Here is a 22,444-nt window from a genome sequence, read left to right on the forward strand (position 1 = left end):
CAATAATTTTAAACAGACCATAACATTATTTTATTTCATATGAAAAGAAAATATACCTCAGATCAGAGATAGCAATGATGAACTCAGGGTTATACCTCAGTAAAAAAAAAAAAATAACCTCACTTGCTACGTGCCTTCCGGTTCATTCCATCAGATCCGCTTTTCTCATTACCTCCCTTCCCCACATGGACAAGTGGTACCTGGGCATTAATTCTCATTTTCAGATTACGCATTTTGCTCAGGAGACCCAACTAAAAAAAAAAAATGAATTTCTCAGCCTATCAGGATGAAGAAATCCTCTTGTTTCTATCAGGAAATAGGCTTCAAGTATACCAAATGCTTTTGTCAAAGAAATATCACCAGCTTCTGTTGTGTGTGTAGTTTATTTGTATATTTACCTTAAAACAAGATTTTAATATATAACGTGAAGTGCCAAGTAATCTGGTTTACAGGTTAATTCAGTCTGAAAACAGCTGCACATCTTGAAAGGAACTCACACGGAGAGTCAATGGAAGCCAAGTTTGCAAAAATCATCTTATGATACAGTGATTAATACTGTCTGTAAAAAAGTTTAGATGTGGATATGTATTTAAGGAACTTTTTCTTTTCTTTTTTTTTTTTTTTAAATTTTTTCAACGTTTTTAATTTATTTTTGGGACAGAGAGAGACAGAGCATGAACGGGGGAGGGGCAGAGAGAGAGGGAGACACAGAATCAGAAACAGGCTCCAGGCTCCGAGCCATCAGCCCAGAGCCTGACGCGGGGCTCGAACTCACGGACCGCGAGATCGTGACCTGGCTGAAGTCGGACGCTTAACCGACTGCGCCACCCAGGCGCCCCAGGAACTTTTTCTTTTAAAGTAAAAATGGGTCACAGATCGCTGCTTTGCAAGATATACCTCTATTATATCGCTGGTTTTATTGACTAGTTCTTAATCCCGAGGTTTACACCTGGGATAAGCATGCTTTAGGCATTTGTGAATGACACAGTCAACAACTGAGCTGTGAGCTGAGTGAGGGCACAGGCTGTAATTCTTTTCATGTTAATGACAGTAATGGAAGTCTGATACATAAGCAGTATGCATTCAAAACATTGACACCTGATAGTAGGTCAGGGAAAAGAGAACAGGGACTCCAGCTTAAGTTTAAGGGAGGAAAAACTGAGGAGTCCTAACTACCCCAAAGATGTGAAGGAAACCGCAAAAGACATGGACCTGCTTCTGCTGTAAAAAAGGAAACGAATCACTCCCTTGGGGATGATACACCAGCAGTTTCAGCACATTGTAGTCCTGCCTCTTTCAGGGTTTTAACTGATTTAATTTCATGGAAAAGTAGCCATCTCCAAACAAAAAGAATGCCATTTACCAAAACAAAGAGGCCTTATCAGTGTGGGACTTAATAAGGAAAAATATTTATCTGTGCCCTGCATGTTTTTCAAAAGCCATACTTCCATTCAACGTTTGGTATTTACTACAGTGCTGGTTACAGAGCTACCAAAATAAAAGCCTGTTGAATGAATGAATCACGGGATGAAAAAAGTGATGCAGACAGTCATTTCTTGAGAGCTCAAATTCCACTACAGTGCTCCTTCTTGGCAGCCTGGCAAGGGTTTGGGCGACAAGAAGAGTTCAGTGTGTGCCACAAGTGTACGTGATCTGCTGCACAGTACATTCATTTTCAAGAATGTCACGCTTAAATGAGGTGAAATTTGGAGGTCACCACCTCCACACCAGGATTTTCCAGCTTGCACTAGCTAAATTATCAAAAACTGTTTGGCGTTACAATGTTACATTAACCAAATTAACTGAAGGTTCCTTCTAAGTAGCTGAAAAGGAAAAAATGTGTGTAAGGAGTTATTTCAAACATTCACTTTCAGACAAATGAAGTGACACAAGTTAAACTCAGTGCAAACTGATAACTGAACTGTAACAGAATGACAAAACAGAAACCTGATTCTTTTGGTGCACAGTAGTCAAAGTGGCTTGCTCACATTTGTTAAAATCGGAAATGAAACAATGATGTGTACAAAAGAGTAAGGTGAAGTGGTTTTCACTGTGGTCCAGTGTGTCATTAAAGTTTCACCCCCGCTTTGAGCTGATCAGGGCACGTGGGCTCAACAGAGTGGTCAAGTGCACTCACGGTCGCTCCCACTGGAAGCCTCTATTTCAACATACGTGTTTGAGCCACCCTTGGGTCAAACGCCGGTGCAAGTAGACTGGCTGAGACTTTAGGACCTGCTTTCTGCTTTTTCCTCTGGTACTGTTTCCCAGATTGGCTCCTTGATGTGTTCTGGTAACCGTTCTAGTTTTGTCTAAAAAGAGAAGAACAAAACTATAACATAATGTGGACTTAACCCAACTCTTTAGCCACAAATTGGATGAACTCTGTTCCCTCAAATCCTCTTGCCTTCTTTCTTCCTTTTACCCCTCTCACCTTTTTGTAGGGTTCTGAAACAGAAGGAAACCGGATGGTATACAAAACACTCTCACAAATGGTCGATCTGATCCCCGGTGATCTCCAGGGACACCGCCAATTAACGTAGACCCCGCATCTAGGCAACTGCTAAGCGGGAGGAAGACTCCAGAGGCGGCCCGGGGAGGAGGAAGAGGCTGCAGTGGCGGGATTCCGCTCAGCTGCCACTGCTGCAGAGGGGCAGGGACCCCAGCTCTGCCTCCACACCTGCCACGGGCCATCCCGCTTACTCGGTGGGCCGAGACAGGCCCGCGATGTGGCAAAACAATACAGGCCTCCCTCCATCAGAGGTAGAAATTTAAATCATACCTTTATAACTTCCATGGCAACTCCTTCAGGTAAGTTTCGCTGAATATATTCCAAGTAGACATCCGCTGTACTTCCAGTCAGATGTTCTAACTAAAATGTCAAACATGAAATTGGTTCATGATATGCTGTTAAAGCAGAAATGTTAAGTTTTTGTTTTTAAGTAAAAGCAGTACAGCCTTTTCTTCATGAAATCCTACAAAGAATTCCAATTTAAAAGGAAAAGAGTATATAGATCCTCTGGTTGACTGGAAGGGGGAGTATGACATAGAACACCTTAAAACCAGGGCTCTATGGAACCCACCCAACAAGCATGATGTTAAAGCAGCATACCTGCATTTGTTTCATTAACATTTACAGTAAAACCTTGGTTTGTGAGCACGATTTGTTCCGGAAACATGCCTGTAATCCAAAGCACTTGTATATCAAAGTGAATTTCCCCATAAGAAATAATGAAAGTTCAGATGATTCGTTCTACCTCAAAAATACTCATATAAAAATAATTACAATACTGTAATAGAATACAAAATAAAGAAAATACAAAATACAAAGAAAAATAAACAAATTCACCTGCACTTACCTTCAAAACCCTTCATGGCTGGTGTGAGGGAGACAAGAGAGAGGAGGGTTATTGTGTAGGACGATTTTCACTATCACTAATGGAATCACTGCTATCTATTGACTCAGTGGAATCTTCTTCTGCATGGGGGCCATTGTGTATGTTCAGATGTTGACAACAGAACAGTATTAATAAACTCTTGCCACATACTGTATTTATGTAACTGGCAATCAGGCAGCAGAGGAAAGGGCCTATATGTGCAGGCAGCCTGACAAAGAATGAAGCAAAACATTCCTAAGCTTACTCTTGTATGGAAGAGCAAAGGACTGTCCATAGGTGCTTTGAAGGGACAAAACATACACTAGTGCCAGTTGTGGGCACCTTCCAACGTTCTGAAAAATCACTGACTTCTACCAAACACCGCAGCCTGAGACCAAGCATCTGAGCATGCGAGATGATCACCCACAATCCCAGAGTGAGAGAGTGAGAGTGAGAGAGAAAGAGAGAGAGAGAAGAACCACTGGCTCAGTTGTGATCATGTGATGTTCGGCATCACATACTACTTGTATTGTAAATTTATTAGAAATGTTTGGGGGTGCCTGGGTGGCGCAGTCGGTTAAGCGTCCGACTTCAGACAGGTCACGATCTCGCGGTCCGTGAGTTCGAGCCCTGCGTCGGGCTCTGGGCTGATGGCTCGGAGCCTGGAGCCTGTTTCCGATTCTGTGTCTCCCTCTCTCTCTGCCCCTCCCCCGTTCATGCTCTGTTTCTCTCTGTCCCAAAAATAAATAAAAAAAAAACGTTGAAAAAAAAATTAAAAAAAAAAAAAAAAAAAAAAAGGAAATGTTTGCTCATCTTGCAGAACACTCACACAAGTTACTCGCAATCCAAGGTTTTACTGTATTAATCACTTACTATGTGATGGCAGTATTCTAAGTGCTTTCGATAAATATCTCATTTTATCTTCTCACTAACCTTATGAGATGGGTACCATTATTACTCTCATTCTACAGATGAGAGCACTGAGGTACAGATCACACAACTGGTATGTGCCAGTACTTGGATCTGTCTGATTCCAGAACGCTCACTCTTCTTAACCACAAGACTATGCTGACCCTACTGGATGCACAAAGGAATAACAGATGAATGGAAAACCTTAATGGTGCCCGGCACAGACATGGAAAACCCAGTTAGCATGTAAAAAGGATCACTAGAAGTATATAAAAACTTAACTAGCATTTTTGAAATATAAGTAAAATTATTCCAAGGCCATATTATTGTATGAAAATTAGCATAATTGCATTGCTGAGTTAAAGTATGAACTGCTCTTAAGGATGGTTTATTTGAGTTTGATTTCCTATCATTTACCTTCTCTACAACTATCAGTCATGGGCAGACTGAAAGAAGTCAACCCGGTCAACATCAAAGGAAAGTTACAATGTGCTAGTGTGAAATTCCAGGTATTTCAAAAATGCTTGAATGTTTGAAATAAACTCACCTCTAAACATCTGTAAAGTGTTCTCATTTCATACTGAACTCTGTGCTTCTTGAAAATATGCACTGATTTGAGAAGAGTAAATCGTTCTATTTTTCTTGGAGGCTCATGTCTGAAAAATTAATGGGCGAAACAACATGCTTAAGCTAAGTGATGTTAAAACCTGAGTCACTGATATCAAAGCATGATTGCACAATTTTGTAGGTCAGGCTCATACTCAATTACAGGCATTAGCTACCATTTACAGACTTCCATTTGTCAAGAATGTCCTGTGTAACAACCGCTGTCATAAAGCTCAGGCCAAAACAAACACCCCAGACAGCAATGGGAACATTATTCCACAGCCCCAAAAATGAGCCTTGGCATGCAAGGGCACACACATGCACCTGCGGCTTTTACAACCCTGAACTCCCTTTCTGACCAAATATATGAACTGTGAGGAGTAGCAGCCATGTGCTACTGTTTGTGTATTATTTTAGAAAAATCACAAACACTGATAACCACAAAACTAAAGTCTGTTATGGGAAACGTGTGGGTTCCTTCTGTTTTGTTATAAGGCAAGGCTGGCAAAGCCCCAAATGGGCCTTGTTTAGCACCAGGAGCAGGTGATGAGAGAAGAGGGTTGCAGGAATCACCCCTTATCCGCGGTTTTGCTCTCAGCAGTTTCAGTTGCCCGTGGTCAACCGTGGCCCAGAAGCAGATGAGAACTCCTTCTGAGGGAGTCAGGTCAGTAGCAGCCTAACATCACACCATATATCACAGTGCCTACATCATTCCCCTCACTTCCTCTCATCCTGTGGGCAATTATTTTTTAATGTTTATTTATTTTGGGGGGGGGGGAGGGAGAGAGGGAGGGAACGCATGCATGCAAGTGGGGAGAAAATCCCAAGCAGGCTCCATGCTGTCAGTGCAGAGCCTGACATGGGGTTCAATGTCACGGGCCATGAGATCATGACCTAAGCCAATATCAAGAGGTCAACGTTTAACTGACTGAGCCACCCAGGTGCCCTTCATCACGTGGGCATTTTATGGTCTCATCTCATCACAAGGGTGAGTACAGTACAGTAAGAAATTCTGAAGAGGGGGAGACAGACAGCACATTCACATAACTTTTATTACAGCATATTGTTGCAACTGTTCTGTTTCATTACTAGTTAATTTCTTACCGTGCCTAATTTATAAGTAACTTCCTCACAGGTATATATGTATAGGAGAAAACAGTACATATAGGGTTCAGTGCTATCTGTGGTTTCAGGCATCCACTGGGGGTCTTGGAAGTATCCTAGACGGGTAAGGGGGAGACAACTATAGTTACACTTGAGCCGGCAGTGATTTCAAGGCCATATGAAGCTCACCTGACTCCTGCATGAAATTACTGGGTGACTAGTGTTTCTGAAGGCTGGTTTTAAAATAATGGCTATATTAGACAAAGACCATCAAACCCAAAGAGTCTAAAAAGATTGCTTGTTTACCTAATCCACCTCCCTGCCCCATGGAGGGCCCAGACATGAGGGCTTCTTGGGTGTCCTATGTCTATGCAATTGCTAAAGAAAGGATTTCCTCTATTTTTCTTGTTCACTCATTCTAATACTTAAAAATTCTAGTAGATAGGAATCCTGATAATATGACAAACCTAAGCTCTATCTACCATGAGGTTCTATGCTGTTTTAAGAGTTTAGACCTGGGGCGCCTGGGTGGCTTGGTCAGTTGAGCGTCTGACTTTGGCTCAGGTCATGATCTCACAGTTTGTGAGTTTGAGCCCCATATCGGGCTCACTGCCGTCAGCACGAAGCCCACCTCGGATGCTCTATCCCCCCCCCGCCCCTCCCCAACACGCTCAAAAAAAAAAAAAAAAAAAAAAAAAAAGAGCTCACACCTAGTTGGGATGAGCACCATTTTCCTGGTTGATCATGTTACAGCAGCTAAAAGGTCAGATTAGGAAAGATAAATACTTACACTTTAATAGAGATATCAAGTTCTTTAGCAGCAAGCACGGCAAAATATTCATAACTGTCCAATACGGCTTTATCATGGCCTTTTACTAAAACTGACAGGCGCTTATATAATGTATCTGGTTCATCAGAAATCGTTATCTAAAATTTTCAAATCAAGAAGAAAAGTTTCAGTTGTGGTTCCTCCAATATTTATAACTGGAAAATTTAACATATTATCCTCAATTGAACACTTTCAGAGTTTACTAATAAATGGGGAGAAAAATGCTGAGCAACATCTTAATACTGTTAGCCTAAGTAGCTAGATACTAACACATTCAGATCTCCACAATGACGCTTACAATCTGTTAAAATATACTTTAAATCAAAAGGACTTCCAAGCAACCTACAAAATCACTAATGAGACCTTCTAACTTAATATTTATTGGGCCCCAAATACACCATGGGAAAGGATTCTGGGGTCTGTTAACCAAGTAGCCTGGTTAGAAGGGCAGAAGACTTGGATTGAGAATTAAACTCTGCTTCTTATAGCTGAATGACAACGGGCAAGTCATACCATCTCACCATATTTCAGTTTCCTTATGCATAAAACGGAAGAATACCCATGCTAGAGCTCACAGCACCACTCACGGCATTTCTGTAGGGCGCTAACATGTAAACACAGATTAAAGTGCTTATAAGTCATAAAACGTTGTTTTACAAAGGCAAGCTATTGCTATTTATATTTTTATTGGTTGTATTCATGTATGTTTTGCCTACCCTAATAGAAAAATTACTCATTTCTAATTAAAATGTTATGGCACTGACTGTACATTTAACTTGTACCTCTTCCACTCTAATGCTTAAAGATTTTAGGAATAATGGGTTTGACATTTCTGACTTTCCTCCAAGGGGTGAATTACCTTCACCTTCATCCATCCATTAGACCAGTAATTTATCTTACTAATCCAATGATTCAGGGTTAAATTACTTTGCTCCTCAAAGGAAATCTACTTACTAACCAGGAAGCAAGCTAGACATTTACTCTCAATTATCCCCAAGGTTAGGTAGGGTTGCTGGAAAGAACAGAGTACACGGATATTCTACACCATAACCTAGGGCACAAGGGAGAGGGAATATAGCCCTAAGAGGTGTTTCTGATTGGTCCTCAGAAGGTTTTAAAGAGAGTTTGAATCTGTCGTGATATAAAAAAATCAAGAGATTTTGAATAAAAATTTGGATTTCAGTTTAGCTTGGAAAATTTGAGACCATGTGACATCACTAGGTCTGATTTCCCATGTGGCAACAAGTGGCTAGAGTAAGTAGCAGCTGTCTCGCTTATAAAGGGCACAGCCTGCCACCGTGCCCACCCTACCACCTTTCCTTACAGGCCTGGCCCAGGCAAACATCTGACTTGGAGACCCAGAGTTTATAGGTATTGCCATGGAAATATACCCAGTATTTATTCAGTGAAAGAAAAATCAAAAGAGCAGTACATTATGTAGAACACAATTTCATTTTGGTGTGCATGTGCACAGACAAGATGATTACATACAGACAAATGTCTAGAAGGATTCATGACAAACCGTTAAAGGGGATTATTTGTGAGGGGTGGAAATGAAAGGTTTCAGAATTTGTAAGGATTTTTTAAACCACAAATTTACACAAAAACTGGGCTCACAGAATCATGATTTTTACTTAAAGGAAAAAAGGTTACACAGCTACTTCTAGATTTTCTTTACTGTGGTAATGTGCTTTCTCACTGTGAACAATAAAGGATTGTCCAGGCCCAGGTTCAATGTCTTAACATGAAAACAAAGACCTGAAAGCCTAAAAGAGAAAAAAATTTCCCTAATGTAATAACAAGTATTCTGCATCATTAATTATGACAACCCTTCACATTACGCTGAGCTAAAGCAAACGACTGCTTATTCCCACAGTTACTTGGGGTAAATAATTGATTCCCTGATTCTCTGAAACATAATATGAGCAGCCAGGGACATTACAGAGTACTTTACTCAGGCACACCGTGCACGTGCCAGTATTCAAAAACAAAATATTTTTACTCTAAAGTGCTCGGGAAACAGCCCCAAAGGAAATAATGAGGAAAATTTATTGCTAATATAGCTCCTTACCAAGAAACAGAGAGTACATACCGTGGGCTTGGTCAAATCCTTGGGAATATCAACGTGTAGGTTTGAAAACTGCACCCACTTCATACTGGTACTGCTATGTGTGGAAACAAAGAGAAACCTAAGTAAAACAGCACAAAAGCCCATTTCCTTATTCGATTTAGCAAACCCAATTATATTATATACTTACAGGAGAAAGCCACCATTTCTGGCTGTACTGCTCTTAGAACTGTTTACAGAAAAACTCCTTGAACCCTAAAAATGAGGAGCATGTTTTAGAATTAAAGTCAGTATTCAAATCATTCATAGTTTCCACTAAAAAAATCAAAAGGTGTACAATGCTTCAAATAAGGCTATCTCATTATTTCAAATGAAGACACTGAGGTAACTAAAATGCCAGATTAGATTTCATTTTAAAACAAGAGAACAATGACAGAGTGCATAATCAAAAAAGACTCTCAAAATAGTAGAGAATTTGTGTCTTTTAAAGCTCAGGAGTAAGAACTTTTTCAAACAAGGAATTCTTGGGGCGCCTGGGTGGCTCAGTTGGTTAAGCGTCTGACTCTTGATTTCAGCTCAGGCAATGATCTCATGGTTCGTGGGTTCGAGCCTTGTGTCGGGCTCTATAGTGACAGTCCAGAGTCTGCTTGGGATTCACTCTTCCTCTCTTTCTGCTCCTGTTTGCGCTCTCTCTCAAATATTTAAAAAAAAAAAAAAGCAATTCTCTTTCTCTCTCATACACACACGCAATTCTCACATTAAAAGAACACCTATGACTTAAATATGTGAAAAGAAAAAAAAAGGGGCCCCTGGCTGGCTCAGTCGGTTGAGTGTCTGACTTTGGCTCAGGTCATGATCTCACAGTTCATGGGTTTGAGCCCTATGTTGGGCTCTGTGCTGCCAGCTCAGAGCCTGGAACCTGCTTTGGATTCTGTGTCTCCCTGTCTCTCTGCCCCTCTCCTGCTCATGCTCTGTCTCTCTCTCTCTCTCTCTCAAAAATAAACATTAAAAATAAATAAATAAATAAATAAATAAATAAATAAATAAATAAATAAAATAAAATAAAATAAAATAAAATAAAATAAAATATGTGGACATCAAGGAAAAAAAATGTGACTTCATTCTTCCATTGGTTTTTATAGATTAAATGTACTTCAATATAATATTTATTTTGCCTGAATATTTCTGAGCAATAAGTCTCTTTATAATCAAGAGCTGGACAGTAATTCTAAAGTAACCTTTTTTTGAAGCTTTCCTACATCTTTTCTAGCATATGTATTTCTTGGCTTGGCTGGGTTAGCTTAGTTTATAAATAAATTGAAATGCACAGTGAAACTGACACCCGTCTTCTACCACTGCTGTACTTCATACTCCCAACAATCCAGCATTTCCAAATCCTTTACTGTCAGCTCCCCCTAGTGGACAAAACTTCTAGTTTTAGGAGACCTATGGTACTATTATATATGCAATTTGCCTTCTATTTTCCGCTTAAGCTATCTTGAGATTTAAAAATGTAACTTGAGAAAGGAGAATTACAGTAAGATCCCTAAAAATACTTAGAAGATGAAAATAACACTTTAGTACAAGTAAAACTTAAACCAACTGAGGGTCACCTAAGTATGTTTTAAAAGCCTATTCTTAGCTTATTGTCCTGTCCTCCCTCTGTACCCAAGATGGACGCAAACCAAAACCTTCATATTCGCCCTTGGATGAAGGGAGAAAAACAAAAAGATAGGAAATCAGGCACAATACAAGGCAGCTGGAAGTGAGTGCCATTCCCCACACACAATCACAGAGGAAATCCCCTCCCTGCATGTACGCCAGAGACCCCACAATCCAGTTGTGCAAAAGGACCACAGGTCTAAGGAACAGGACACTTCCCAGTCATATTCTCCCAGTATAAACCTCTTCTTTTAAAAGCTGGAGCCTAAAGTGCTGTTATATCCACCAATCAACCTTAAGAAGTTCTTAAGACTTTTGTTTTGTTTTGTTTTTTTAAGGGACAGAACCGAGTCTGAGTGTGCATTGTATTAGTAGTTCAAAGTTTCAACTTCTTCCACCATCTAACTTTTCTTTTTCTTTTTCTTTCTTTCTTTCTTTCTTTCTTTCTTTCTTTCTTTCTTTCTTTCTTTCTTTCTTTCTTTCTTTCTTTCTTTCTTTTTTTTTTTTTTTTTTAACATTTATTTTTGAGACAGAGAGATAGAGAGCATGAACAGGGGAGGGTAAGAGAAAGAGGGAGACACAGAATCTGAAACAGACTCCAGGCTCTGAGCTGTCAGCACAGAGCCTGATGAGGGGCTCGAACCCACGGACCGCGAGATCATGACCTGAGCCGAAGTCGGAGGCTTAACTGACTGAGCCACCCAGGCGCCCCTAACTTTTCCTTTTTTAAAAGTTTATTCTTATTTTTGAGAGAGACAGCATGAGAGGGGGAGGGGCAGAGAGAGAGAGGGAGAGAGAGAATCCGAAGGAGGCTCTGCACTGTCAGCACAGGGCCCGATGTGGAGCTTGAACTCACAAAACCGGGAGATCATGACCTGAGCTGAAACCAAGAGTTGGCCGCTTAACTGACTGAGCCATCTAGGCACCCCCACCATCTGACTTTAAGAACAATGGTTCTCCAAGTGTGGTCTGAGGACTTGAGGGGTCCAAGAGATTAAAACTATTTTCCTAATAATAGCCGTTATTTGCAACTTTTCCACTCTCACTCTCAACCGTGTACAGTGAGGTTTTCTAGAAGCTGCATGCTGAGTGATATAGCAAGACTGCAAAACAAACATGAGAATCCAGCTGCCCTCCATGAAGCCAGACATTAAAAGAATGTGAAAATGAATAAAGGGAAACCTCATGAAGCAGGGAGGTTAGAAGGGGGAGCCATACCACTCAATGTCAATTATGGAAAGAACTGTCAATTACAGGCCCCAACACGAAAAGATGTTCACTGAATCTTCTATAAGAAATTGACTACCTCTGTGACTCAGCCTATGAAAAACTATCTGAACTCCTGCTTATCTCCACTGGACCTTCATTCAAAGCACTTCCCAACTTCTTCCTTTTCCTCCATAAAATGTTTCTCTCCTTTGTTTATGGGACTTGCCTATGGTTTGCCATAGCTTGCATGTCCCAAACTGTATTTCTTTGTCATTCCCAAATAAACCAATTTCTACTGGTAAAATAACTTTTATTTTTAAGGTTAACATTATTTGGTATCAGAAGTGGGATCCAAAAATGAACCCCAACAGCTTTGAGGCTGGTGAGCAAACAGGTGCCAGGGCCCACAGAGGCAATTAAGCTCACTGCTTTCTTGCCATTCCTGGTGTTGGAGGCTAAGTTTCTCCTGCACTTTGAGCTCTATTCTCTTTGTGCTTTGAGCTCTCCAGTCTTTATTTGGGATCTGTTTTAAGGTTTTGTCCTTTCAGAGTACTTGCCTGACCTTTGGTCTGACTCCCTTCTGGAACCAGACGGTTCCTGTTGGAACTGTGCCCTGTTTGGAACTGTGTTAGTTTTGGTCCACCTCCTTTCCAGAACTGGGCTGTTCCCACTGGTTCTGTGCTGACCTTTGGTCAGATTCCTTTGGAACCAGGATGTTCCTGTTGAAACTGTGCTGTTTAGGAATTTTTCTTTTTTTGCTCTAGAGAAACCTCTAAGAAACAGGACCCCGGTCATCAAAATGCTTTAAGGGCAGCACTCCTTCTGGGACCTTGGTTTTATGTTTAAAAACTGTGGTTCCTTCTCATGCCCATTTCTAACTAAATGGACTGACTTAATCGAAAGTAATTTAGAACTTCAACTGGCCATTATGGGGAAGTTTTGATCTCCCCAAACTTACTTTTCTCAAAACCAAACCGGACAGCCATGTCTCTAAACTTGTCAAACTTGAATGGGATGCCTGTGTCTTTTTTTTTTTTAATTTAATTTTTTATTTTTAAAAATTTACATCCAAATTAGTTAGCATAAAGTGCAACAATGACTTCAGGAGTAGATTCCTTAGTGCCCCTTACCCATTTAGCCCATCCCCTCTCCCACAAACCCTCCCGTAAACCTGTTTGTTCTCCATATTTATGAGTCTCTTCTGTTTCGTCCTCCTCCCTGTTTTTATATTCTTTTTGTTTCCCTTCCCTTATGTTCATCTGTTTTGTCTCCTAAAGTCCTCATATGAGTGAAGTCATATGATTTTTGTCTTTCTCTGACTAATTTCACTTAGCATCATACCCTCCAGTTCCATCCACATAGTTGCAAATGGCAAGATTTCATTCTTTTTGATTGTTGAGTAATACTCCATTGTATATATATACCACATCTTCTTAATCCATTCATCCATCGGTGGACATTTGGGCTCTTTCCATACTTTGGCTATTGTCGATAGTGCTGCTATAAACATGGGGGCGCATGTGTCCCTTCGAAACAGCACACCTGTATCCCGTGGGTAAATGCCTAGTAGTGCAATTGCTGGGTTGTAGGGTAGTTCTATTTTTAGTTTTCTGAGGAACCTCCATACTGTTTTCCAGAGTGGCTGCACCAGCTTGCATTCCCATGGGATGCCTGTGTCTTAAAGCTTCCAAACATTACCAATTAATCTAAAACTGGTTCTCTGCAAAATATAGTTTCTAGACTGAGACAAAGATGGAAAGGCTTCTGAGGCCCCCAGGATTGTAGCAGCCACCTATGCTCAAGCCCCACCTGTGGTGACATCCTCCTCCTTCCCTCCTGTTGGCTTCCATCCCCTCTACACCCTCAGTTTCCCCATTTTAATTTTCTCACCAAACTTCCCTTTTCATCCAAACCTCTCCCTGCTCCCTCCCTGAACCCACTAAAATTTGCTCCTTTAAAGTTAAATCTTCTGAGGTTCCAAATAACCCCCAAATTTCTTATATTCCCTGGAGTAATGCTGAATTGCGAGCCATAGTTAAAAAGAGTTTCCCTGTAATGACTGAGAACCCCCATAAGTTTGCTGAAGCATTTCCCATAGTTTTGCAAACTTGCCAACCCAGTTTCTCAGATTTTTTAGCAATTAGTCCACATTCATGTTGGAGAAGGCCAGACCAGACACTGGCTGTAAGTAGCCCAATGGGAACATCTTGAAAAGAGTTTAGAGAAACAGACCCCTGATTTTTGGCAAGATGCTAGAACATTCCCTGGAAATCTCCACCGAGCAATTACAGTAGACTTTTCCTAAGCCTGCTGATTGGAACAAAATTCAGTCTTGCACACAAAAGCCTGATGAACCTATTCATGACTATTAAAATTGATTTCAGATTGTTTTCAAAGAAAATTCTGGTCTTCCTTTTGATGTTGAATCCATTGGGGTAGCATTTAACTATGTTTCTTAACGGGATGAACTGGGCTAACTCTTTTTTTTTTGTTAAAAGGACCATGATGGAATGGGAAACTGTGCCCGCTCCTGATTAGTTGGTTTGGCAAACCAGCTTGCTACTACCTTAGGGGAATCACCTAAAAGAAAGACCACTAAAATGCTTAATTTTTCATTCTAACAAATGAAGGCCCTTAAACAAAACGAAAAACTTCCTAGTTTCTGCTATTGTTGCGAAGAGTCAGAACACAGGAAAAAAAGATTGTTACCATCTTGCCTTCAGCCCTCTATAGCCAGCCTTTCCAATGTCCTCCTCATTCCCAAGACAGGGCTCCAGGAAACCAAAGGAGTTCTTCCCAAACCTCCCTCTTACTTGGCTAAGGGAAACCACTGTTCAGATCAGGAACAAATCCTTCTCTTTCCTTATTGACACAAGAACTACACGCTTGGTGCGTGACCCCAGTGCTATAAAGCAGCCCCTGCTTGGAATACTAAAACAGTTCAAACACTGGGGTCTCTAATAAACTTTACCAGTTTCCTGTCTCTGACCCTGCTCTCTTTAGTCTAGGCCCTTTGGGAGACACACACCCTTTTCTCCTTAGTTCCTCTGCTTCTACAGATTGCAGAGATTTTTCAGAAATACATCATGCTGGAATTTCTTTCTCCCAAAAAGAGGGAAATAATTCTAGAATTTGACAGTAGGACTCAAGACAGCCAACCAGGGAGATTAAATGACCTTCTGACATCTTTTATTTGCTCCATGTCTGACAGCACTACAGCTGCATCTGGGGACGCTGTCCCTACTGGGTCAAATCCTCTTTCTGGGCAAAATCTTCATCTGATTGGCAGAATCCACGGGTATACTTTCCATCTAGATTCAACAGCTCCTTCAAAACCTCTCCCCAGAATGAATGAATACTCTATAAATAAAGAAGCCCTGCAAGGCATCAAGCTGGTAACAGAAGGTTACAAAGCTCAGGGCCTCATTATCCCCTGTACTAGTCCTAGTAACTCGCCTATTTTACCTGTGAGAAAACTCAATGGCCAAGGATGGAGGTTTATCCAGGACCTCTGAGCAATACATTGCTATCCCTCGGCACCCTGTTGTTCCTAACCCCCATATGTTACTGACATCCATTCCCACTGAAAGCAAATTTGTCACTGTAATTGATCTATGTAGTGTAAAAATAGCCAGTATCTTTTTGCTTTCACTTGGGAAGGATGGAAGGACCCCTGGACAATAATGCCCCAGAGCAGCACAGAGAGTCCTTACTTTTTACAAACCTTAAAAACAGATGTGGATGATAAAAAAACTTTCTATAGGCTCTACTTTGTTAGAATCTGTAGATAATTTGCTTTTCTGCTGCCCTTCTCAAATCCTTTCTCAGTAAGACAGCACCTATCTGTTAAAGCTTTTGGCATTAAAAGGACATCAAGTCTCTGGAGAAAACTGCAGTTTGCTCAAACTCTGGTTCAATACTTAGAGCACCTGACCTCAGAATGAGGACCAGATCTGGATCCAGGTAGGCTTTGTGCCATCCTGAACTTCCTCAAACCTAAAACGAAGTGCCAATTACGAGGTTTTCTTGGACTGGCTGGCTACTGTCGAATTTGGATTTGAAACTTCTTTCATGGCTCAATCTCTATATGATTTACTGAAGAATAAAAAGAAATGGCCAACCTAATTCTATTATTTGGAAAAATCGAGAAGACATAGCTTTGGGGACTTTAAAGAAAAGCCTAATAAAGCCCACAGCCCAGATGTCCTAATTACCAACTTCCCTTGTTGCATGTGAGGAGGGAGGGAACACCCTTGGAGTACTCACCCTAAAACATGGGGACCATCATGGACCCATGATGTATTGTAGCCAACAACCAGACCCTGTGGCACGGGGATATTCCCCTAGCCTCTGCATTCCTAACCATTCCTGCCACTGCACTGAAGCCCTCTGAAGAAATAATCACGGAATCCCCTTTAACTATCCTTTAATTCTGGCTAAGGGTAAAGCTGCAAACATTTATAACAGTCAATATGCCTTTGGGGTAGCTCATGATTTTGGAATGTTAGGAAATAGTCAAGAAGTTTCCAATGGGGATAAAATTGAAAACATCCATATCCAAAATTTATTCGATACTATGCTTTGGCTGACTGCACTGGCTGTTACTAAGGTTCCCAAGCATTCCAGACTCAACTCCCTGGGTACCAAAAGGAAACCGCCTTGCTATTATTTCCACCAAAAGAGCTGCTTTCAAGGAAATCAATAGCCAAACTCTGTCATGGTCCAAAGGGATGTTCCTCCAAATAATAATTTGGAAAAACTAACCAGAGATACCTAACAATTGGCCCCAGAGAGGAAAAAACAATATTGGAAATTGAGTAATTGTTGGCTCAATAAAGAGAACTGTGGTTTGGACCAAATAACAATCGGGCCTTACCAGAAATTTTAACATTCCCATGACTTACCATTATACATGTCTACTGACAAAATGACAGTGTCATGAGCCCATATTCATGGGGAAATATTACTAAGGCTGCAAACAGTGTCTATCCCGCTCATCCCACCTGTCCAAAGTATAATGCAAAGAAATCGGTTGGCACAAATTTCATATAGCTCCCCCATCTTGCGGATATAAATATATTTTAGTCATGGTCTGTATGTTTCTCACTGAACTAAAGCTTTCCCTTATACACAGGTTACTGTTTCTTCTGTTGCTAAACTTCTGTTAGAAAAGATTATTCCTACCCGGGGAACCCCTCTTGAACTTCATAGTGACTGGGGAACCCATGTTACCAGTCAGGTGCTTTGACAAGTCTGTGCTGTGTGGCTGGTTTTACAACACTTCTATTGTATATATCAACCTTAATCCTCAGGGTTAGTCAAACTTACTAATGTCAGGTTAAGAGTAAACTGACAAATTTTGTAGACACCCTCCAAATACCTTGGCTGAAAGCATTGCTGTTGGTCCTTCTCAATCTCAGATCCACCCACTTTGGTACTCAGACTCTCGCCCTTTGAGCTAGTCAGAGAACGTGCAATGCACCTGGCCCTTGCCTCCTTGATCCACAATTGATAAAAGGAGATCTATTTCATACTGTAAAGGTCCGATTACTTCTTTTTTTAAAGTTTATTTATTGAGGGGGGGGGGGTTGGCAGAGAAGAGGGAGAAGGGGAGAGAGAGAGGGAGGAGAGAGAATCGCAAGCAGGTTCCGCACTTTCAGTGCAGAGCCTGACGCGGGGCCTGAACTCAGAACCGTGAAATTATGACCTGAGTCGAAATCAAGAGTGGGACACTTAACTGACTGAGCCACCCAGGGGCCCCAAGGCCTAATTATTTCCATTAAAAACAACTATGCTTTGGTAGAGCAATCTCTTCACAGTGCACCTGGGAGACAGACCTTCACATCTTGCAATATGGAGATTTTGTCTACTGGAAAAGATACATCCAGAAAGACTCTCTTTAACCTTGTGGGAAGGACCCTCATCAGCTACTGTTAACCATCCCTTGTGCTGCCAAACTCCAAGGGACAGAATCCTGGACTCACATGACACATCTAAAGAAAGCGACAAACCCTAACTGGACCTGCACACCGTCTGATGACCTAAAAGTAAAGGCTTCCCAGAACTGAAGCAGATGACATCTGAAGACGCAGCTTTCTCAAGATGTCCAGACCAGGCCTATACATCTTTTCCTCACTATTTACTTCTATTTCTTTTGTGGAAAGAAAATGCCCTTGTCCACCTTTCCCAAACCCCCGTGAAAGGGGGGAAACCACTTCTTTTGATGATGGCCTTTTGAAAACAGCCTCATCACGAACCTATGACAAATTAACCTTTCACCTGCTTTTTCTGAAGGGTGAGAGGTTTCAGCATTCACAAGTCTCTTTTTTCCATTTGGACTATTAACTGACTCTGGAATCTTATCCAGATTTATGGCGTGAATTTGCAACCTTACGTGCTGTGTTATTGGATTACATTTGGTTCCAAACAATTCTTTTGAGATACCAATACTGTTTTGAGTTTTGCTACTTTTGCAAAAAGTTCATTAGCTATTGCTTCAGGTTTATAACTACACTGTATTTTCCAAAATGCACCCAGTTCATTCTTTCAGTGTGTTCTTGCAATATTCACTATTTTGTCTTCACGGCCACTTTAAGCAGGGACTACCAGGAGGCATACATGACTCCATGTTTGCCTCTGTAGGGGAGAAGTTTCCTCTCCCAAGTCACAATACGTGCCAATAAATATTTTAGTTTGCTACCTTCAGACTTAGGGGACAAGTTTAGAACCACCGTGTAATTTGGAATTGTTACATTACTTCTTTTGTATAATTATTTAAAGTTTTATACTTAGCTTGTCAAGCTTTTGTAAAAATGATGTACCCAATAAAGAGATGATCTCCAATTGGTACAAGCCTGATGTCTTGATAAATGGGAAGTGCCTAAGAGTTCTCCCTGCCACCCCTACTTGTTACTTGAGTCACCTCAGTATGTTTCTTTCTTTCAATTAAAAAAAAATTTTTTTAATGTTTATTTATTTTTGAGAGAGACAGAGTGCAAGCAGGGGAGGGAAGAGCGAGAGGGAGACACAGAATCTGAAGCAGGTCCCAGGCTCTGAGCTGTCAGCACAGGGCCCGATGCAGAGCTCAAACCCACGAACCGTGAGATCAGGACCTGAGGCAAAGTCGGATGCTCAACCAACTGAACCACCCAGGTGCCCCAACCTCTCAATATGCTTCCAATCTGTATTTTCTCTCTGACATAAGACATAACAACCAGGAAAAGTCCTTCCTGGCACGGAGGAACAAAACCACTAAATATGGAAACCTGACTCCCAATTAGTAATGCTTTTGGAGAAAGATCTTGATCAAAAGGAGGAAATGTAAAAATAAAAGGAAACCTCACTAGAGTCCAGAGCCTAAAAGGGGGTCCCACATCACTTAACATCAATTACTGGAAGAACTGTCAATTACAGACCTCAAGAGAAGAATCAGAAGTATGATCACTTACAGGCCCCCAAAGGAAAAGATGCATGATAAATCTTCTACAAGAAACTGACTACACTGCAACTCAGCCAAGGAGAAACCATCATCACCCTGAACTCTTGATTTTCTCCAAAGCACTTCCACTCAAAACAGCCCCTCTCAACTTCCTCCTCCTTTCTAAAACAATCCTTTCTTTTATTTGGGGACTTACCTATGGTCTTGCCATACCTTGCCTGTCCCGAATCGCAATTCTGCTATTCCCAAATAAACTCATTTTTGCTGGTAAAATAATATATACTTTTAAGGTTAACAAGAGATTTACAAAAACATAAAACACTGCTACTCTTGTCACTAACTTTGTTTTGAAAATTTTATTTTTCCATAAAATATGTAATGCATTAATTTGTTTCTTTTCTTTTTAAGTTTATTTATTCTTGAGACAGAAGATGCGCGCGAGCGAGGGGCAGAGAGAGAGAGAGAGAGAGAGGGAGAGAGAATACTAAGCAAGCTCCACACAGCGCAGAGCCCCACCCACTGCTCAAACTTAGAAACCCTGAAATGATGGCCTGAGCTGAAATCAAGAGTCAGGCGCTTAATGGACTGAGCCACCCAGGCGCCCCTTCTTGGTCTTACTTCTAAATGAATAAGCATTTTTAAGATTCCCAGTTTTATTTTCTAACAAGTTACATATGCAGAGCTAAAACCGACAAAAGCAAAAGCTCTCTCGAGTCCTCAACCAGTTTTAGAGTGTTAAAGGGATACTGAGGCCAAATAACTTGAGAATCACTGCTTACGGTTTTTGCTTTTTCTCCAAAGAAAGGCGCAGAGAACAGCCCATTCCTACCACTTCCGCGACTCTCATCTAATGTCAGAATCAAAGCTATCCCAATTTGGTTCCATGGGAGGGGTCTAAGATCTGGTACCAGTTCAGCCCCTGATTTTTACCAAAGCAAGCCTTCTCTGAGCTTCAGTTTATTTTGCAAACCTGGAAAGAGTGGTGCGGGACATACGCTGTTCAATATTCTTTCCAGCTCTGACATCCTACGATTCTTCTTGTTCCCGTGTTTGCCCTGATTCTTACGTTTTATCCCATGAGAGGATTCGAAATAAAACCAGTCCCTTCCCCGCCACCTTCCGTCAAACAATGCGCCAAGGGGCGGAATAAATACCGGGGGAAACTCCATATGGCCAGAACGACAAGCGGCAACAAGACTTTACGGCTCCTGCCCTGTCAGCTAGCTTGGTACCCCCCACCCGCCAGATACCTGCCAGAGACGCCGGCACATGGACCCAAGCGCCGCTCGCGCCGCCATCTTGCCGTCCCGGGCCCCTAGGACTGCTTCCGGGGCACAGTCGCGTCCTCAGACCATAGAGTTCCGCAAAAGGAGAGAGCGTAGCCTTGCGTTCCGGCACAGGAGCAACCATAGAGACGTCATTCCACGTAATTTTGAGGGTGGGACTGAGAGTCCAGCTGGCTTCCCTAGGGTCGGCTGCTTGGCTGACGCTGGGTCTTGGTCACATTGCATCAGCCCCTGTGTAGATAGTTACCGAGTTCCTTCAGTGTTTCCTCTTCAAATCGTGTTTGCTTATGTAGTTCCTGTTTGGTTGGAGGTAACAGAACACAGGCTTTGAAAAATGTACATAGTTAATATATTGGCAGCAGTTATTTCTGGGTAGTGGATTAATGGTTGATTTATTTTCCTATTTCTGTATGTTTCAAAATTTTAACAAAATTTCTATTTCATTAAAAGGAAAAGTACCAGGGGTGCCTAGTTGGCTCAGTGGAGCATGTGACTCTTGATCTTGCGGTTATGAATTTGAGCCCCACCTTTGGTGTAGAGATTACTTAAAAATGAAATCTTAAGAAAAAGAAAAAAGGAAATGTACCACTGCACTGAGTCTAGGTCCCATCCCTTTACCTCCTTAAAATAGCCTTGCTGTGTTCCTGAAGCCCGCATTCCTTCCCCACAACAAATGACATTTTTGTGACCCAGCCATCCTGTACATCACCATCCTCCCAGTCTTCCTGTCTTCATTTCCTTGTGTTACTGTAGCATTTCAGAATTTGCAATTGCTGCTGTTATCCAGTACCAGAAACCAAAAAGTATTATAGCCAAAAAATGTCGTTATTAATGTCCACCATAATTTAGCTGCAAGTAAAAAGGCTTATAACCTGGGTTTGTTATAATAAAAATTTATTTCATTTGTGCAGTTCTCTACGCTTTATTCTCCCCAAGTGCTTTCACATAGGCAATTCAGCATAATGGAAAACTTCTGGACTTCTAATTGGGAGATCTCGGTTCTCAACCCAGACTTACCACTTTGCTGAGTGACTGGGCTTGCCAGTAACTCAGGCAAGTATCTTGCCCACTCTGAGCCTCAATTTTCTCATATATCAACTAGAGATGATAAAATAGTTCCCACTTCAAAGAGTTGCTAGGCAGATTAAATGTTTGGTATAATGCCCAGCACATAATGATGCAAGATGAAGGTCATCCACTATTTGTAACATAAAGCTGCTACCTCACCTGCCTTCTAAGATTGTTGAGCAGATTAAAAATAATAAGATCAAGTTTATGAGAACATTTTGCACCGTCTAATTAAAAGTACTGTGCAAAGACATTTCCCCCCACAAGGTATTACTTACTCTACTTTGCGGGCAAGAGAACCAGGGAAGAGGTAGAATGACTTTCCCAGCACTGCACAAATTGATGAAGATAGGAAGGACCCGACACCAGTTTTCTGGCCCCTCAGACTGGTCTCTTTTCACCAGAACTCTGTCCGTGTGGAGGTGTGGCAGAGATGTAGGTGTTTTTACATCAGACTGTGCAAACACTACACTTCACTTGTGTGCACCTCCACTGTCCTCAGCTGTGCCCCCACCTTGGCAGGCTGCCCAGTGCCCTTTTCAGAGCTTTTTCTGAATCATGACATTCAAAGTTGTCTCTCTCAGCTGAAGGGGTTCTCCAATAGCTCTCCAACTCTATTGTTGCTTCTGAAGTTTGCATCAGTGTGTCTCTCTCTTTAAATGAATGTTTATTCATTTTTGAGACAGAGAGTGTGAGCAGGGAAGAGGCAGAGAGAGAGGAAGACTGAGGATCTGAAGCAGGCTCTGCGCTGACAGCAGAGAGCCCAACGTGGGACTTGAACTCATGAACCGTCAGATCATGACCTGAGCTGAAGCTGGACACTCAACTGACTGAGCTACCCGGGAGCCCCTGCATCACTCTCTCTTATGGCACTTCTGTGACGGATTTTCA

The 22,444-nt window shown here is 41.5% G+C and overlaps 1 protein-coding gene and 1 long non-coding RNA gene across 4 annotated transcripts; one reads left to right on the forward strand and one right to left on the reverse strand.

Annotated features, from left to right (window-relative positions):
- The first annotated feature begins 370 nt into the window (after window positions 1-370).
- On the forward strand, window positions 371-1,378 carry LOC131514216 (uncharacterized). Its single transcript, XR_009262987.1, has 2 exons — window positions 371-585; window positions 833-1,378. It is a non-coding gene; the product is annotated as an uncharacterized LOC131514216 (long non-coding RNA).
- MRPS10 (mitochondrial ribosomal protein S10) lies at window positions 899-20,624 on the reverse strand. 3 transcript variants are annotated; one of them, XM_058733946.1, is made up of 7 exons: window positions 20,454-20,624; window positions 9,081-9,145; window positions 8,915-8,987; window positions 6,784-6,920; window positions 4,831-4,939; window positions 2,780-2,869; window positions 899-2,309 (listed from the first exon to the last, which is right to left on the reverse strand). In XM_058733946.1, exons 1-7 carry the CDS (start codon window positions 20,607-20,609, stop codon window positions 2,226-2,228), a joined length of 714 nt encoding a protein of 237 aa, XP_058589929.1. In that variant the 5' UTR covers window positions 20,610-20,624; the 3' UTR covers window positions 899-2,225. The 3 variants fall into 3 exon arrangements, with proteins under 3 accessions (XP_058589929.1, XP_058589931.1, XP_058589930.1); XM_058733948.1 differs by having other exon boundaries at window positions 8,915-8,984; window positions 20,450-20,578; XM_058733947.1 differs by having other exon boundaries at window positions 20,450-20,577.
- Between the last annotated feature and the right edge of the window lie 1,820 nt (window positions 20,625-22,444).

Source organism: Neofelis nebulosa, chromosome 6 (assembly GCF_028018385.1).
Source record: "Neofelis nebulosa isolate mNeoNeb1 chromosome 6, mNeoNeb1.pri, whole genome shotgun sequence".
Taxonomy (NCBI): domain Eukaryota; kingdom Metazoa; phylum Chordata; class Mammalia; order Carnivora; family Felidae; genus Neofelis; species Neofelis nebulosa.

Excerpts from the sequence above, each read along its gene's own strand:
- MRPS10 (XM_058733946.1), bottom strand. The coding sequence starts at position 20,609 with ATGGTTGCTCCTGTGCCGGAACGCAAGGCTACGCTCTCTCCTTTTGCG. Across the intron at positions 9,146-20,453 it reads TCCATGTGCCGGCGTCTCTG|GGTTCAAGGAGTTTTTCTGT; the intron begins GCAGGTATCTGG and ends CCTCATTTTTAG. Across the intron at positions 8,988-9,080 it reads AGAAATGGTGGCTTTCTCCT|CAGTACCAGTATGAAGTGGG; the intron begins GTAAGTATATAA and ends TTCCACACATAG.